This window comes from Triticum aestivum, chromosome 2A (assembly GCF_018294505.1).
Source record: "Triticum aestivum cultivar Chinese Spring chromosome 2A, IWGSC CS RefSeq v2.1, whole genome shotgun sequence".
Taxonomy (NCBI): Eukaryota; Viridiplantae; Streptophyta; class Magnoliopsida; order Poales; family Poaceae; genus Triticum; species Triticum aestivum.
Window position 1 is genome coordinate 749650152 of NC_057797.1, and position 19282 is coordinate 749669433.

At 45.4% G+C, this 19282-nt stretch overlaps 1 protein-coding gene across 1 annotated transcript; it reads left to right on the top strand.

The window, feature by feature from the left end:
- The first annotated feature begins 11181 nt into the window (after window positions 1-11181).
- LOC123190850 (serine/threonine-protein kinase PCRK1) lies at window positions 11182-14163 on the top strand. The gene is made up of 5 exons (XM_044603582.1): window positions 11182-11362; window positions 12077-12555; window positions 12659-12922; window positions 13032-13154; window positions 13279-14163. Exons 2-5 carry the CDS (start codon window positions 12124-12126, stop codon window positions 13786-13788), a joined length of 1329 nt encoding a protein of 442 aa, XP_044459517.1. The 5' UTR covers window positions 11182-11362; window positions 12077-12123; the 3' UTR covers window positions 13789-14163.
- Window positions 14164-19282: the final 5119 nt, after the last annotated feature.

Consider the following 19282-nt stretch of genomic DNA (forward strand, 5'->3'; position numbering starts at 1 on the left):
GTCGCCGCCCGCCGCCGCCGTCGCTGGAGCGCGTGCCTTTCGAGGTTCGCCGCCGCCACGTTTTCCGTGCAGTTTTTTTTTAAAAAAAAATCTGTTCGTCGTTTTTCTTTTTCGTCGGATTTTCCGCGGTTATTTTCTGATCGCGATTTCTGATCCGATTTTCGTTTTAGTATAACTTTTCGCTCGTTTATCGGAATCAGGCGATTCAAGCGCCTGGAGTTTCGTCTCGAAACCCTCTTTCCGAATAATCAACTTAAACAAGTTTTTGCTACAGTAAAATTTTCCCTAGATCCAGATTACTAGAACGAAGTTTTTTTCTTTCGCCGTTTGATTTCTTTCGCTTCGTTCGATTTGATTGTTTTTGCCAACCGGAGTTCTTAAGTTGAACCTTCTGGTTAGATCTTCTATTTGAGTTTTACCCGTGCATTAGATGAGTACTTATTGTATGCTTGTTGTTTGTCTGCGATAGAATACCCGGAGTGCGCCGCTTGTTACTTCGAATCTCTAGGTTTCGCGGATCATCAGCAAGGCAAGTAACACTTTGACCATACCTTTTCTACAACCCAGTTTTATTGCATTAGATCAACCCTCACACATTGCATGATTAGGATCTAATTAATCTGTGGGATGGGAAGTAGATGAGGTAGTACCTATTACCCATTTCTTATCAAACCTTTGGGAGTTACTTCTATGTTTGCTTATTATACAATGCTATGCTAGTAGACGTGGATTGGGTGAGTGAAATCCATGACAGATGTGAGATTGAAAAATTAAGGGTTTATCTAAGGTGGCAACCTAACACACATCTGGGTGGATTGAGGCACCTGGGGTTACCAGGACTTGCCTGTTTTATTGGACCGCCACCCAGGCCCAAAGGGATCATGAGATTATTCATACTAGAAACTTCCGTGTGCAGCCACAAGCCATTATGGGCTCTGGCATAGTTGACTAAGTTGTGCGAACTCTTACAGTGGTAGACTAGCAGATGTAGGGGAAAGTAGGTGTACCGGTCTACCCGTCGTAAGGTGCTAGCGCTTCTGAAAGACTGTGTCTCGGTCATCCGTCTTCTCAAACACCATGTAGTGCGAGAAACCAAACGGAGGCGATCGAGTCTTGTGGGGAAAAGTGCGCAAACCTCTGCAGAGTGTAACAAACTAATCATGGTTAGCCGTGTCCCCGGTTATGGACATCTTGAGTATCTAGTACCTGGATTATCATGTGAATCTCAACATGTTACTCTAAATTAATTTTGATGGGTTTTAATGATGTACTTTAATTGGGATTGAGAATGCTGTCAACCATTCTCAATGTTTCACAACCACCATGATAGTAATTAAATTTATTCCTTTGAAGTAGGGAAAAATTGGCTTTAGGCAAAAACTGTAACCATAGAGCTTTCCACCAGCCAAATATGCATATAGTATAGTTGTTGCATTCCATTACTCTCTATGTGTTACCTTGCCAGCATATTCCATGTGCTGACCCGTTTTCGGGCTGCAACGTTAATGTTGCAGACTTTTCAGACGACGATTAAGGAGTTTTTAGGTCGTGGTTCTATACTCAGTGATGCCGTTGGAGTTGATGGACTCACTTATCTTCCAAGCCTTCCGCTGTTATCGTCACTAGATGGCCTTAAGCCATATTTATTGTAATAAGTTCTCTTTTGAGACACTCGATGTAATAAGTGTGTGATTGCTACTCTGCTATAAATCCTTCGAGTACTGTGTGGTGTCAGCATTACTGATCCAGGGATGACACCGGAGCACAGAGATCAGACTGTTTGAGGTCTGGTCGCTACAGAGATGGTATCAAAGCACACGCTGACTGTAGGACACGACCACTAAGCTAAAGACCTAGATCACTCTCTTCTCTTCTGACTTCTCATCTTTTCTACTCTTTAGGATGGCAGATACAAGGAACAAGTTCACCCAACCGGATGAAGATACACCCTTTGGACGCCACTTGAAGGAAGTCACTAGATACCTGAACATAGGAATACCAAGCTTCACGGGAATCTACAACGCCACTTTACCTGAAGAAGAGCGCTGGATGATTCAAGTTCAAGTTCCAGGAAGGACGTTCATGCCAGTCACTGAGCCCATAGAGTTTTCTTTCGATGCACCAACTTGGAGTCTAGGAAAGAGCATGGCAGCTCACATCGCCATGGGACGCATTGGAGAAGTCTACCGCAAGGATCTCAAGGATACTATCTACCAGATTTGTGGGCGCCGAGATGAACACTGGGAGATGATCAACACCAGGAAAGACAGATCAATTGCAGCTTTTATTCAGGAGTTAAACCAGCACATTCGATGACAGGAGAATCAGATGTGCGCCGACATGATAGATCTGAAGAAGGCTAAGACTAGAATCAAGGAACTGGAGGAAGAACTCAAGGCTACACGTGAAGATTATGAAGAAGAAATTGAAGTATTGGTGGAGAAGAATGACGATCTGATCAAGAAGATTGGAATATTTATGGGAGGCCCGACACCAGTAGATGAAGACGAGGAACCCAAGGAGATTAGCCCGGAGGACTACATCATCATTGACGCCACCGACTCGGAACAAGATGGTAGCAATGATGACTATGTGGATGAAGCAGGAGCAGATATCATGGAGTCTACAACCGTAGGATATTTCTAGTAGACCACCTCATCAGTAGTAGTAGTCCACCATGTAAATATAGTAGTTCGAGCACTTTTTGCGATAGCTAGACCGATTGTATGCCTTTGTTTGATTGATTGAAGTGAATTGTGTGCTTTTGCCTCATGTGCATATGGGTAGTGTTTTCTCTTTAGACCCCCTCTATTCTTATATCTCATCCTTTCTAAAACCTCAGATGCCTCCGAGACGTGACCCCGGATTTGCCTTTCCGCCGGAGCTCACCCAGTTGATCCAGCAGCAGAACACCTTGATGCAGTTGCTAGTTCAGAATCAGAATCAGGGGAACAACAACAACAACCCACCACCACCACCACCTTTTGACCACTTAGCCCGTTTTCTTAGGATAAATCCGCCGGTGTTTTCCAGTAGCACCGAGCCGATAGTAGCAGATGATTGGCTCCGCAAGATAGCTAGGGAGTTGACCACAGCAGGATGCACAGATGTGGAGAAGGTGAAGTTTGCCGCACATCAGTCAGAAGGACCCGCATCATCTTGGTGGGATAATTTCACAGCCACCTTCCCAGTCGACACTGTCACATGGGACCAGTTTCAGCAAGCTTTTCGTACTGCCCATGTTTCAGCAGGAGCAATGGCCATGAAGAAGCGTGAGTTTCATAACTTGCGCCAAGGAGGACGGACAGTTGGCCAGTATGTGGAGGAGTTTAGTAAGTTAGCACGTTATGCCCCAGATGACGTTGCTACGGATGCAGCTAAGCGGGAGAAATTCCTGGAAGGATTGAATGATGAGTTGAGTATGCAGTTGATGGTAGCCACCTTCAACAACTACCAGGAGTTGGTAGATCGTGCTCTTATGATTGAAGGGAAGCAACAGCAAATTGAGAACCGCAAGAGGAAGTATGGACAAGGAAAGTATAACTCAGGAGCTCAGCAGAAGCCTCGTTTTACCCCTAGATCAGGAGGACATTTTCAGCATACCCATGGAGTAGGTAGCTCGCATAATCACAATGGCACCAAGAATGGTAATGGGAATGGAGGAAGCATTGGACAGAACCGCATCACCCCATCAAACCCAGCCAAGAAGGACTTGAGCCACATCACTTGCTATAAGTGTTCGAAGCCAGGACATTATGCAAATGACTGTCCCGAAGGACAAAACGGAAATGGAAGTTCTGGAAAGGAGCCGAACCCTTTCAACAGGGGATAGGTGAACCGCGTTAATGTGGAGGAGGTTGAAGCTCAGCCCGATGCAGTAATAGGTAAGTTTTTGGTTAAGTCATTTACTGCACTCGTTCTTTTTGATACTGGAGCATTGCATTCATACATATCAAGGGGGTTTGTGGAAAAGTATAGTTTGCCCACTAGGATTCTTAAAACACCTATGCTAGTAAGCTCACCAGGAGCGGAGTACATGGCCAGTCAAGGATGTTTTCAAGTGCCATTAAGTATAGGAAGGCATGTTTTCCCAACGGATTTAATTATTTTGAAATCCCAAGGTCTGGATGTGATTCTTGGTATGGATTGGCTGTCGATGTATGGAGGAAACATCGATTGCGCCAGTAAGACAATTTTGCTCACAACGCCAGAAGGAAGAAGGATCAAGTATGTATCCCGGCATGCGCCAAACAGGACACAAGTAAATTCCTTATCAGGAGTTGTGCAGGAGGAAGTACCAGTGGTAAAAGATTTTCCTGATGTATTTCCCGAAGAGTTGCCAGGCATGCCACCGGATAGAGATATTGAGTTTTTGATTGAGCTTTTGCTAGGCACTGGGCCAATATCAAAGAGACCATATAGGATGCCAGCAAAAGATTTGGTGGAAATTAAGAAGCAGATTAAGGAGTTACTGGATAAGGGATATATTCGCCCAAGTTCTTCGCCTTGGGGATCACCAGTACTTCTAGTGGAGAAGAAGGATGGATCGTTAAGGATGGTTGTTGACTATCGAGGATTGAATGAAGTAACGATCAAGAACAAGTACCCACTACCAATGATCAACGATTTGTTTGATTGATTGCAAGGAGCTAAAGTGTTTTCCAAGATCGATTTGCGATCAGGATACCACCAGTTGAAGATTCGAGAACAGGATATTCCAAAGACAGCTTTTACCACCAGGTATGGGCTGTATGAGTATACCGTTATGTCAATTGGACTGACTAACGCGCCTGCCTATTTTATGAACATGATGAACAAAGTGTTTATGGAGTTTTTGGATAAGTTTGTCGTAGTGTTCATTGATGATATCCTGGTATATTCGAAGAATGAAGAGGAGCATAAGGAGCATTTGCGTTTGATACTTGGAAAGCAGAGAACACCAATTATATGCCAAGTTCAGCAAATGTGATTTTTGGTTGAAGTAAGTAGGATTCCTCGGACATGTTATATCTGGAGAAGGTATAGCAGTAGATCCCGCTAAAGTTGAAACCGTGACCAAGTGGGAAGCACCAACAACAGTTGGAGAGATCCGGAGTTTTCTTGGACTTGCAGGATACTACCGGAGATTTATTGAGAATTTCTTGAAGATTGCAAAGCCTATGACGGAGTTGCTGAAGAAGGATACTAAGTTCAAATGGACTGAGGAGTGTGAGGCTAGTTTCCAGGAGTTGAAGAAACGTTTGGTTACCTCACCAGTGTTGATTTTGCCAGATCAAACCAAGGATTATGAGGTGTATTGCGACGCTTCACGTCGAGGACTTGGAGCAGTGCTTATGCAGGAAGGAAGAGTTGTTTCGTATGCTTCACGACAACTGAAGCCCCATGAATTGAATTATGCTACGCATGATTTGGAGTTAGCAGCCGTAGTGCATGCATTGAAGACATGGAGACATTTCCTCATTGGAAATCATTGTGAGGTGTACACGGATCATAAGAGTTTGAAGTACATTTTCACGCAGAAGGAGTTGAATCTCAGACAAAGGAGATGGTTGGAGCTCATCAAGGATTATGATATGAAATTGCATTATCATCCCAGAAAAGCTAATGTAGTAGCTGATGCATTAAGCCGTAAGAGCCATGTCAATACACTAATGACGGGAGAAATACCCAAGGAGTTAGCAGAAAATCTTCATGAACTATGTTTGCACACTAAAATCTTCATGAACTATGTTTGCACACTAAAGGAGAAAGGCCAAAAAAAGAAAGGCCAAAAAAAGAGAAAGGCCAAATAAAAAAAAGGCCCAAAAATATATATAAAGGGGCAATGCTACTATCCTTTTTTCCACACTTGTGCTTCAAAGTAGCACCATGATATAGCGAGTCTCATATATTGTGCTTCAAAGTAGCACCATGTTCTTCATATAGAGAGTCTCATATGTTGTCACTTTCATATACTAGTGGGAATTTTACATTATAGAACTTGGCTTGTATATTCCAATGATGTGCTTCCTCAAAATTGCCCTAGGTCTTCGTGAGCAAGCAAGTTGGATGCACACCCACTTAGTTTCTTTTTGAGCTTTCATACATTTATAGCTCTAGTGCATCCGTTGCATGGCAATCCCTACTCACTCACATTGATATCTATTGATGGGCATCTCCATAGCCCGTTGATACGCCTAGTTGATGTGAGACTATCTTCTCCTTTTTGTCTTCTCCACAACCACCATTCTATTCCACCTATAGTGCTATATCCATGGCTCACGCTCATGTATTGCATGAAGATTAAAAAAGTTAGAGTATGAAACAATTGCTTGGCTTGTCATCGGGGTTGTGCATGATTTAAATACTTTGTGTGGTGAAGATGGATAACTTTCTTTGGGATAACTTGCTTTGCCAGACTATATGATTTTGTAGGGATAACTTTCTTTGGGCATGTTATTTTGAGAAGACATAATTGCTTTGTGAGTATGCTTGAAGTATTATTATTTTTATATCAATATAAACTTTTGTCTTGAATCTTTCTAATCTGAATATTCATACCACAATTAAGAAGATTTGCATTGAAATTATGCCAAGTAGCACTCCGCATCAAAAATTCTCTTTTTATCATTTACCTACTCGAGGACGAGCAGGAATTAAGCTTGGAGATGCCTGATACGTCTCCAACGTATCTATAATTTTTGATTGCTCCATGCTATATTATCTACTGTTTTGGACTATACTGGGCTTTATTTTCCACTTTTATATTATTTTTGGGACTAACCTATTAACTGGAGGCCCATCCCAGAATTGCTGTTTTTTTGCCTATTTCAGTGTTTCGGAGAAACAGAATATCAAACGGAGTCCAAACGGAATAAAATCTTCGGGGACGTGATTTTCTCACCGAACGTGATCCAGGAGACTTGGACCCTACTCCAGGGGGTAAAAGAGGAGGTCACGAGGGTGGGGGGCGCCCCCCCCCCCCTAGGGCGCACCCCTGCCTCATGGGCCCCTCGGTGCTCCACCGACGTACTTCTTCCTCCTATATATACACACATACCCCCAAACGATCAGAACAGGAGCCAAAAACCTAATTCCACCACCGCAACTTTTTGTATCCACGAGATCCCATCTTGGGGCCTGTTCCGGAGCTCCGTCGGAAGAGAGCCGTCATCACGGAGGGCTTCTACATCATCCTTTCCCCTCCGATGAAGTGTGAGTAGTTTACCTCAGACCTTCGTGTCCATAGTTAGTAGCTAGATGGCTTCTTCTCTCTCTTTGAATATCAATACAAAGTTCTCCCCCTCTCTTGTGGAGATCTATTCGATGTAATCTTCTTTTTGCGGTGTGTTTGTTGAGACTGATGAATTGTGGGTTTATGATCAAGTCTATCTATGAATAATATTTGAATCTTCTCTGAATTCTTTTATGGATGATTGGTTATCTTTGCAAGTCTCTTCGAATTATCCGTTTGGTTTGGCCAACTAGATTGGTAGTTCTTGCCATGGGAGAAGTGCTTAGCTTTGGGTTCGATCTTGCGGTGTCCTTACCCAGTGACAGAAGGGGCAGCAAGGCACGTATTGTATCATTGCCATCGAGGATAACAAGATGGGGTTTATTTCATATTTCATGAATTTATCTCTCTACATCATGTCATCTTGCTTAAGGCGTTACTCTATTTTTAACTTAATACTCTAGATGCATGCTGGATAGCGGTCGATGAGTGGAGTAATAGTAGTAGATGTAGAATCGTTTCGGTTTACTTGTCACGGACGTGATGCCTATATACATGATCATGCCTAGATATTCTCATAACTATGCTCAATTCTGTCAATTGCTCAACAGTAATTTGTTCACCCACCGTAGAATACTTATGCTCTTGAGAGAAGCCACTAGTGAAACCTATGGCCCCCGGGTCTATTCTCATCATATCAATCTCCATCACTTTAATCTTGCTTTGCTTTTTTACTTTGCCTTTACTTTTTACTTTGCATCTTTATACCAAAAATACCAAAAATATTATATCTATCAGATCTCACTCTCGTAAGTGACCGTGAAGGGATTGACAACCCCTAATCGCGTTGGTTGTGAGTAGCTATCGTTTTGTGCGGGTACGAGGGACTTGAGCGTGGCCTCCTACTGGATTGATACCTTGGTTCTCAAAAACTGAGGGAAATACTTACGCTACTCTGCTGCATCATCCCTTCTTCTTCGGAGAAAACCAACGCAAGCTCAAGACGTAGCAATAATGCACCCTTTTATTTCGGACTAGGTTTGTATTCAGGGTCGGATTATCCCAAAAGTTTGTTTCGGTTTTCCAGGCACTTTCCATCGCACAGTACTTTCGTACTATGGACGCCAAGTCAGCGAAGCGTGTTATCTCGGTGATTTATGGCGTTAAGGATTCCCTTGTCCGTGCAATTATTGCAGAAAAATAGGATTGTGTCTTCCTCGCGACAGTCCTTAACCTTATTCATCGCAAGGAGGAATCTGGCCCAATAGTGATGTACTGTTTCCTGGGGCTCTTGCCTGATGTGGGAAAGATCGCTTATGTTTGGGTGGGTGGGTGGAATTGAATCCGAACCCTTACCTGATCTGGGATCCAGGGGCCGAGGAGTTTCCAATTTTGTAAGTTCCGGTTCCGGGGTGTTACCTGATAATCCTGGCCCGCTGCCTGACTCTAAGTTCAGGGATTGGATGTTGTCCTCCCGCGAACGGGCGTCCAGCTCGGAGAGCTCGGGAATCCGGATATAGTTGGTCCTCAAGATAGAGGAAAGGTCGTCGCATTGGTCCTCCACCACTGCAATATGATGGGTGACCGGTGGAGAGTTAATCTCCCTTTGATCGGGTTTAAGCCCAATCCGATCATAGTCCGTAGCGACTCCCAAGGCGGCGATGCGATCCAAGAGCTCGTTTAAGGAGGCGAGCTCCATTGGATCCATCTATTCAGCGAGTGCTGATTTGACGTGGATGCTGTTTTTGATGACCCGAGAAGTCATCGTTGGCGCGGCGGCCGAACAGGCGGTCATGATGAAACCGCCTAGCCGGAGAGTTTGGCCGACAGCCAAAGCTCCCCCAACAGTAGTACCATCTTTAAAGACGAGGCGAGACTTCCTTCCTTCTGGCGACGGCACAGAGGAACTCTCAATGAAAGCGCCAATGTCGGTGTCAAAACCGGCGGATCTCGGGTAGGGGGGTCCCAAACTGTGCGTCTAAGGCGGATGGTAACAGGAGGCAGGGGACACGATGTTTTACCCAGGTTCGGGCCCTCTTGATGGAGGTAAAACCCTACGTCATGCTTGATTAATATTGATGATATGAGTAATACAAGAGTTGATCAAGCTAGCCTATGGTATGATTGTATGTTGTCCTACGGACTAAAACCCTCCGGTTTATATAGACACCGGAGGGGGCTAGGGTTACACAAGGTTGGTTACAAAGGAGGAGATATACATATCCGTATTGCCTAGCTTGCCTTCCACGCCAAGTAGAGTCCCATCCGGACACGAGACGAAGTCTTCAATCTTGTATCTTCATAGTCCAACAGTCCGGCCAAATGATATAATCCGGCTGTTCGGATACCCCCTAATCCAGAACTCCCTCAATGATCGTGGGCTTCTTAACATGGTCATGATATTTTGGACAGTTCTTCCATCTTCAATGTATGCAGTCAAGAGATCCGAGCAAACATGTCCACGCTCTTGCTTCAGACATTACGCCTCTTGGTGTCTGCGGCAGTTGGTTCTCTCAAGTACCGAGGTCCAAACATCTCGACCGTGAAAATAGCAAATCTAACCATGGCGTCTCCGCATGTGCTCAGACATCCGGAGGTATTTGTCCCACCAATCTGCGGCCGTACCATATGCAAGCATCCGCAATCCGGTCGTGCACTTCTACTAACCAGAGAATCCAGTCCTTCCAATCGTACGCTTCTTCAAAATGAAGTAGTCATCAAAGGAGCGAACACCATGATATATGCGACAAAAGACATTTTTTCGCATCTGAAAGCGCCAACGGAAGTTATCAGCGAATAGCGCATTGGGGGGCAAACTAGTTGTCTATCAATGTCAAATGGCCTCGTGCCCCGTCCTGATTGAGCACTTGATGACTCCCTGAAATTGAGAAGCAGCTCTTCCGGACGCTTTGCTTAGTAAGGACCTCCTGTAGCATCGCCATTTTATCTGTGTAGTCCTTCTTGTCGGATGGGTCATCGGAGGACTCAACGTAGTGCTAGTATATGTATTCCGTGTCCGAATCAATTGCTACAAAGAAGGGACAAAAAGAAATTAGAACATACATTTCATCAAACACTTGTCAAGCGTGGTCACTACCATAGGGGTGGATGGTACTTGCGCGGTGGACGAACAAGAGGTGTGGACCGGCAGCGGAGGACAAGCGGCGTGGAGGCCGGGTGTAGCGGTAGGGGTCGCGGAGTTTCGGGAAGTGCTTGGCCGGCGGCCGGGATGGTAGAGCGGCGCCGTCGACGAGAAAGGAAGCAGATGCAGAGAAAGAGGGAAGTATGGAAGCGCGAGGTCCAGGCGGGGTTTTGGGTGTTAGAATCTTACGTGCTCGTGTCCGGACTCCTACAAAACCCCGATTTATTTTCGGTTTGCAGAGAAGTGGACGGCCGGGCGGTCCACTGACCAATGTAGGACACCGTTGGATGGTAAACTGTGTCCGGATAACTCGGTCCGGATGGTTCGCGGCCAGTTTAAGAGTCGTATTTGAACATGCCCTAGCTCCGATCTCACAGGAATGTTGTTAAAACGTTTGTGTGTCGTGGCGGTGCTTCATGTAGGAACAGGACCATGGACACACACACCACCTGGCATTGCGTTTGCTTGTCTTGTTGAATAATACTTTCTTCGTTTCAAAATAAGTGTTTCGATTAACTTTGATACAAAGTTATAATAAGATTGTGACACTTAAGACTGAGGAAGTAATTAAGAAAGAATTTTCCATGATTGGCCGTCTGATCGATCTGCGGTTGGCGCAGCTTTGCTTGTTTCATTGTTTGTACAAGTCGGCAAGTGGAATTCATTCGGTTTATGTTGACTAGTTGGCCGGACTAGCCTGCCTGCCGTGGATCAAGTTCAACGAGTCAGTCGTCAACAGCAACAGCGACACCGGCCGCAGCAGCAGGTGTCTGACTGTCTTCTTCCCCTTATCCGTCCCTTTCCTCCCTCCAACCCCCGCCTCTAGACTTATTAGATCCTCAATCGCTACAAGTAACACACACGCGCGCACACTGGCCGAGGAATCGTAAAAGCCACGACTTCTTCCTCCTTCGTCCACCTTCGTCTCCCTCCCTTCCGCGCAGGCCGCTCACCCCCTCCCCTGCCTCGCCCCGTCGGATCATCCGCGCCGCTGCCCGCCCCCCGAGGTAATCCACCATACATATGCTGCCAATTAGTTGATTGATCTTGCTCTTCCGTCACAGCCTTGGTTTGATTTTCCATGGAGGGAGGGAGGGAGTGAAACCCCCTCCCAGTAGCTAGCTGCCGCTGCCCTGCTCTGTTTTCTTGGTAATTGCCCCGCTCTCCTCTGCTTCCGGTAGAAGGAAGGAAGGGAGGAGTTCCTCTTTCTTCCTAGGGTACACTGCTCCACTGCTCAATCCGATCCGCAATTGCATCTGAACCTACCAACCGTGCGAACAGTAGCAAGTTTTTTTGGGGATTCATTCACCACGTACAGAACTGATGATACATTTGGCTGCTTGCCTGCTTGTGTTCACCAATCCCGTCCCTCTCCCTAGATCGCGCCCTAAATCGTGCGACAATATAATACTGTGCCTCCTTGCCTGCCTGCTTTAATTTGCTTGTGTTCATCTTCATCCACATCCACCATGTGCCTCGCCCTCTGCTGCTCTGCTTCTAGATCGTGCAACAATATTATACCTGCTTGATGGTGGTGTTTGTTGGAGAGAACCTTGACTTGGGGCCTGGCGGCTAAGCTACTTTACCATTCTTTACTACCACATACCAGTTCATCGTCCACCAGCTTTCTTGACTATCATGCCCCCGAATTCACACGCGCCCGATTACTCAACTCACTCACACTATTCTCCTACTGATCCATAAGCCTCCTTATCTATCAGGAAACCAAATCGGTCGGTCAGTGCTTCACCGCAGCGGCGCGGCGACGATGTGGTGGCTGCCGCCATGCTTCCACGGCGGCAACGCGGCCAAGGGGGAGGGCCGAGACCAGTTCGACCCCAACCCCGTGTCGCCGGCCGCGGCCTCGGCGCGGTCCATGAGCACGGCCACGTCGTCCACGATCACTGCCCCGTCCGGCTCCGACCTCACCGGCTCCATCAACGCCTCCGACATGAGCGCCGACTCCATCCAGCGCCCGCAGCAGTACCCGAGCTTCGCCGACCGGCCCGCCAACCTCCGGGTCTTCACCTACGCCGAGCTGCGGGCCGCCACCCGCAACCTCAGCCGCTCGCTCATGCTCGGCGAGGGCGGCTTCGGCTGCGTCTACCGGGGCGCCATCAAGGTCGACGCCGCCGCCGGAGACGGGACGCCTCCCCCGATGGAGGTCGCCGTCAAGCACCTCAACCGGAACGGCCTTCAGGCAAGATACATACAGATATACTCCACCAACTACATGTGCACATTGCTCTTCGGTGGCTCTGTCCGTCAGTAAAATTAATGGCGAATTTGATGATCTTGATCAGGGGCACAAGGAGTGGCTGACGGAGGTCAACGTCCTGGGCATCGTGGACCATCCCAATCTGGTGAAGCTGGTAGGCTACTGCGCCGACGACGACGAGCGAGGGGCGCAGAGGCTGCTGGTGTACGAGTACATGCCTAACCGGAGCGTGGACGATCACCTGTCGGGCAGAGCAATCGGGACGACTCTGTCATGGCCTATGCGGCTCAGGGTGGCTCTCGACGCCGCCAAGGGGCTCAAGTACCTGCACGAGGACATGGATTTTCAGGTACTTCTTCTTCTGTGCTTCGATTGAAGCCTGAAACATCCGAATGAATTGAAATGAAGCTCCATCTGCAGGGAGACATGAACTGAATTTGTGACATTGCGTTGCTCAGATAATTTTTCGGGACCTCAAGACGTCAAACATTCTGCTGGATGAAGACTGGAACGCCAAGCTTTCAGACTTCGGCATGGCTAGGGAAGGCCCGACGGAGGGCCTCACACACGTCTCCACAGCGGTAAGAAAATGAAGCTAGCATTCAGATACGCCATGTTTTCTAGACGAAAAATTAATTCAGATACAGGTCAGAAGTACGTACGAAATGGATTATGACATGTATGATGATATTGATGTATCTACAGGTGGTTGGCACCCTGGGGTACGCGGCACCGGAGTACATCCAGACGGGGCGGCTGAACGCCAAGAGCGACATCTGGAGCTACGGCGTGCTGCTCTACGAGCTCATCACGGGGCGGCGGCCCATCGACGGGGAGCGGCCGAGGGGCGAGCAGAAGCTGCTGGACTGGGTGAAGCCCTACATCTCCGACACCAACAGGCTGCGGCTGATCCTGGACCCCAAGCTGGAGGGCCGCTACAGCATCAAGTCGGTGGCCAAGCTGGTCACCGTCGCCAACCGCTGCCTCGCCAGGCTGCCCAAGGCGCGCCCCAGGATGGGGGAGGTGCTGGACATGGTGCAGAAGGCCGTCGACGTCGACGGCGCCGCCGCCGGTGCTGGCGCACCTCCGCTGCACCACTACAGCAGCGGCGGCGGCAGGGAGGAGGGGGGCAGCTCGAAGCTGAGGCGGGATGGCAAGAAAGGGTTTCATGGCCAGTGGCGAGCTGGAAGAGGAAAAGGACCCCTCATGTGCTGATGCTGATGCTAGTTTAATTCAGGTGATTGATTAGATTTTTCTAGGATCTCAATTAATCCTAGTACGGCAGTAGTATGTGTGTTGGTGGTGGTGTTCCCAGGAAGAGTCATAGTGTGCAGTGTCAATTGTGTGGATATGATATGGCTATATAATATGGTTAGGTGAGTGAGTCAGTGATTATCCTATCAACCATCATTATTAAAAAGAAAATCCCAGCCCTCCTTTTTGCTGTAAAATTCAGCATAAAGTCTTCGTAGACCTCTTTCCGATGAAAAATCATTTTTTTTGTGTAATTCCAAATGTGAAGCAAGTCTCCGTATCTTATTGGTGGGACTGAATACTTGAAATTCAATAGAACCCCTGTTTTCTTCTTAATCTCTTTGTTCTTCACCCCTTTTGCACAGCAGTGTTGTTTTCAGATTGGAAATTTGGAATACTTGTTGTTTCCTTGTTTTACTGACTACTCCCTCGGTCCCACAATATAAGATGTCATTACATATTTACATCCAATTTATTTTGGGGTTCTAGGATTGCTTACCGCTCATGACCCGTGGTAAGGATGTGAGGTACTTATAGTAGGCACTCTCCCTCTCCACTCGTCCCCTGGGGCGGGCATCCTCATTTGTTGTTGTTCCTCTCTGGAATTGCTATAGCTTAGATCAAACCAGTGGGAGCTCGTTTGCCATGTCTTCACGGTGGAGGCTTGAGCTGGAGCTCGAAACAAGGTGCTCCAGGTGCAAGCTCGGGAAGATGTTGGATAGAGAGAGGAATGGGTCCTGAGTTGCACAATCCGGCTCCGCTGGGACTCTCGCAAGCCCAAACTAAGGTCCGTGCCTCTATTGTTGATGCTGAGAGGCTACTAATTTGACAATAATTTTGTATGCTGGAAGTGTGCGTGTGTTTTGTTGTGTACACAAGGGCGGTTGTTGCAACCATTTACGATTATGGGTGCTACTACAAGGGTTTGTTTTAATGTTACAAATGTCTTGCGCATCGTTTTCAAATAATTTTTTGTGATGTTCTAAATGCAATTTTAGCGTTCCCTATTTTGATTTTCTATTGCATATGTTATGACCCATTTTCCGTCGTTCACAATAATTGGAGACCCTTTTGTATAATATTTTTTGTTGGATGTGTGTTGTAAGATATTATAATATTTTTTACACAAAACAAAAAAATTTACACCGCCAATTCCGCCCAGCGCGTTCACGCGCGTTGTGTCTCACCATCTCATGTTTGGATCGCACGACCTGAATATGTGCACTCGTTTTATCTAAAAAGTATCGGCGCATTTTGTTATCAATTAGTTTTATATTTCCCTTCCGATGGATATTTCAAAAAGGACTCAATCGAATTGTAATTCCAACGTTAGATAAAGGGTTTGTACTATTTCTCCCTAATCTCGCACGCGGGTCTAGGTATCTACTATTGTACTGCCAGGGAGTTACTGAAATCATCACAACCGAGGCATTTTTCAGCTAGAGTTGATATAAAATGCATTTATACTAAAATGTTATACCTATTTATAATTCATTTTATCAAGGAGGAACTAGTGTATATTTGGGCGACTACCATGTGTGGGTTTTTGTTAACAATTTTGGTGTCTATCATTCAAAATACATATGTGTTTCTTTTAAACAATCACCCCTTAAAAAAATTCCCATTCAAATATCACTACATGATAAAAGAAATGAAAAAAAATCCATGCCTCTTCCAGTTAGTGTGTGATAATTGTGTGAAATATTGTGTGTGTGTGTGTGTGTGTGTGTGTGAGCGCAGTTTAATAGCTTGTAGAGAACTCTCAAATGTATGATCGAGAGCTTTACGGAGTGTGATTAGGTAAAAAAAATATAGAAAACTTTTAGTGTATGTAATGTGTTTATTGAGAGCTTGTTGTGGAATTGCTAGCATGCTGATTAACATGTTTTTTTTCAAAGTCGCGTGTTTTCATGACGAGTTTGTTCTAGTCAGTTCAATAATCATTTGATAACACCCATAATGATCGAGAGGCCTAATGCCTATAGAGGGGGAGGTGAAGCATGAGGTGCTCATGGGGATGTGGTTGCGGGATGTCATGGGGATCCCAACTCACATGCATCCGCTGCACCACTATAGTATTGTTCACTGGTATAGCTAGTGCCCCTCCGCTGCACCACTACAGCAGCGGCGGCGGTAGGGAGGAGGGAGGCAGTTCGAAGCTGAGGCAGGATGGCAAGAAAGGGTTTCATGGCCATTGGAGAGATGGAAGAGGAAAAGGGCCCCTCATGTGCTGATATTGATGCTAGTTTAATTCAGGTGATTGATTACGAGTAGATTTTTTCAGGATCCTAATTAATCCTAGTACGGCAGTATGTGTGTTGGTGGTGTTGATCAATTCCAACAGGAAGAGTCATAGTGTGCAGTTCCAATTGTGTGTGGGTATGATATGGCTATATAATATGATTAGGTCGATGAATCGGTGATTATCTTGTCAAGCATCATTATTAGAAGAAAAAAACTCAACCTTCTAGTTTCCCTTTTACTGTAAAAATTGAGCATAGTTCTCTTTGTTCTTTCACCCCTTTTGCAGCAGTGTCATTTTAAGATTGGAAACTTGGAGTACTTGTTTCATTCATTATGACTACTAGGATGCGAGGTACTTTTTGGGGGAAATAACCCCTCTCCATGGATCAAAAGGAAGGAGATATTTAGGGCCTCTTTGATTCGCAGGATTCGAAAAACTGTGGGAACATGAAAAACACAAGATTGAAATTTCATGCCCATATGGTTGCTTTATAATTTAAAGCGGGGGAAACCCTTTTTCAGTAATCCTATAGAAGTTTGCTTTGTTTGATTGTATCATGGAAAAAAAACAAAAGATCATGTGAAAAGTAGTACAAATAAGTCCTTCGGAAAAATTCTACAGCATTCAATCCCATGAATCAAACAAACAATGTAGGAAAAATACCTAAGGATTCTAATACTCCAAAATCATATGAAAATCATTTAAATCAAAGAAGGCCTTATTGTGGACTGCATTTGGAGCCATTTATATTAAACCTTTGTGGCTTGGTCGACCTTCCGGGGAACCCTATTGCGCTTCTGAGCTGCCCCATTCCGGGTTCTTCCCGATTCCAGGTTCTAGAACCCTCGCCGAACCATTTTTTTCTTTTCTCATTGTTTTTTTTTGGTTTTTTTCTTTTGTTTTCTTTTTTCCTTTTTATTTTCCATTTGACCTTTCTTTTCTGTTTCCCCTTTTTATTTTTGGTGTAGCCAATATCTTTCCAAATTTGTGAACATTTTTTTCAAATATAGAACATTTTTTGGATTCAAGAAGATATTTTTCAAATTGCGAACATTTTTTATGAAACCGCGAACATTTTTCAAAAGCACGAACATTTAGTTTCAAATTCTGAACTTATTTTTGAAACTTGTAATTTTTTGAATCGGTGAATATATTTTGAATCGATGAAAATCTTTTTAATCGGCGAAATTTTTTGAATTGGTGAATTTTTTTGAATCGATGAACATTTTTGGAAATCCACTATCACTTTTTTTGTGAACATTTTAAAACAAAATTCATGAACATTTTTTGTTCAAATTCACGAACAACTATCCAATACACGTTTCTTCAAATTCACAAACATTTTTCCAAAATTTAATTTTTTTGAAATCCTGAATTATTTTAACAATGAAAAATTAAAAACAGAAAAAAACATAAAGGCCAAACAAAACGAAATGAAAAATACAGGACGGTCATCCCGACCCGCTCATGGGCTGACCAAATAGGGCGCGCTGGAGGAAGGACGTGCACGCTCGTTCGTTTGCCAGGGCATCACGCGTGGCATAGGAGGTCCCGACCCTTCCGACATGCCTTCAAGAGAAGAAAAACTAATCAAAAGAGCAAAATCTCGCCAAAAATTCTAATCCCTCTTACATACCCCCCTCGCCGCCGCCCCTTGCTTCTGTCCTCCTTCCCCTCCCCCTCCGCCTCTGGACAAATTAATCCGACCAATTCAACACCCCAAAGAGCTCGTCGTCAAATCCGCAAGCATGGGAGTACATTCGGACACCATCCCATGTTCCCTTCGATGCGGTGCCACCGTCGCTGCAGTTCGGGGATTCATGTGGGCACACATCACTGGTTTGCCCTACTGCGTGGAGGTACACCCACAACAATGACTCATACTTGGATGGAGAAGCACAAACCTTGAGGCCATGTTGAAAATTTTCCACACCATAGTGAAGGTGTCTGTACCAGAGTACCTAAGAGAACCAACTGTCGAGGACATAGAAAATCTATTGGCAATTGGCATAGCAAGAGGTTTCCAGGTATGCTTGGTTTAGTTGACTGCATGCACTTGCAATGAAAGAACTGTCCGAAAGATTTGCACGAGTACCGATGTCTTACCAAGGAGGCTACCATCATACTTGAAGTGGTGACATCAAAGGGCTTGTGGATTTGGCATGCATGGTTCTCACAACGACATCAATGTGCTTCGGCGATCTTCATTGTTCAAGAAACTTTGTAATGAGGAAGCTCCGGTGTGCAACTACATCGTCGACGAGCACAACTACAACATATAGTACTATCTTGCCAATGGTATGTATCCTCAGTGGGTGGCGTTTGTGAAGACTATATCCAAGCCCCGAGGTAATAAACAATGTCTTTTGCACAAATGCAAGAGTGCTAGGAAAGAAGCAGAGAGGACATTCGTGGTCCTTCAAGCTCGTTGGAGTTATTCGTGGAGCTGTGATGATGTGGGAACCAAAGATATTGTGACAGGTGATGACATGCTGCATAATATTGCACAACATGATTGAGAGGACGATGGGAAGAAGTAGCCCACACACCTGATTTTGAGAAGTCCGGAGTCTATGTCCGACTCCCAGAACAAGTTGAAGAGCATACTGTGAATTTTCTAGAGCTGTATCAATAACTGCAAAACCAATAGATGCAAGTGCAACTAATCAATGATCTCGTGAAGTACACAAATGTTTGAATTATGCTCTTCAAATAAATTTATGATTGAACTATGTTTTTTTCTATGAATAAATTTTGTGTACGATATTCGTTGTTATCATTCGATCTGTAAATCTCTAATGCCCACCCTTCCGGCACGCCCTCAAGAGAAAAAAAAAGTAACCAAAACAGCAAAATCTCGCCTAAAATCCCAACCCCCTCCTTCGATGCCTCCCTCGCCGCCGCCCCTTGCATTTTCCCTCCTTCCCCGCCTCCTCCTCCGGCAGAATTAATCCGACACCAGCGAACCCTCGAACATCTCGCCGTCAAATCCTCAACCATGGGAGCACATCCAGCCACCGTCCCCTATTCCCTCTGGTGCGGCACCGCCGTCCGCCGATCCGCATGGGCGCGCATCGCCGGTTTCCTCGTCCGCGAAAATGTACATTGTGTGTGGAAAAATGTTTATTGCCGCTAAAAGAATGTTCATCGTGTATTGAAAAATGTTAGTCATGTATTAGAATAATGTTAATCGTATATTTGGAAAATGGT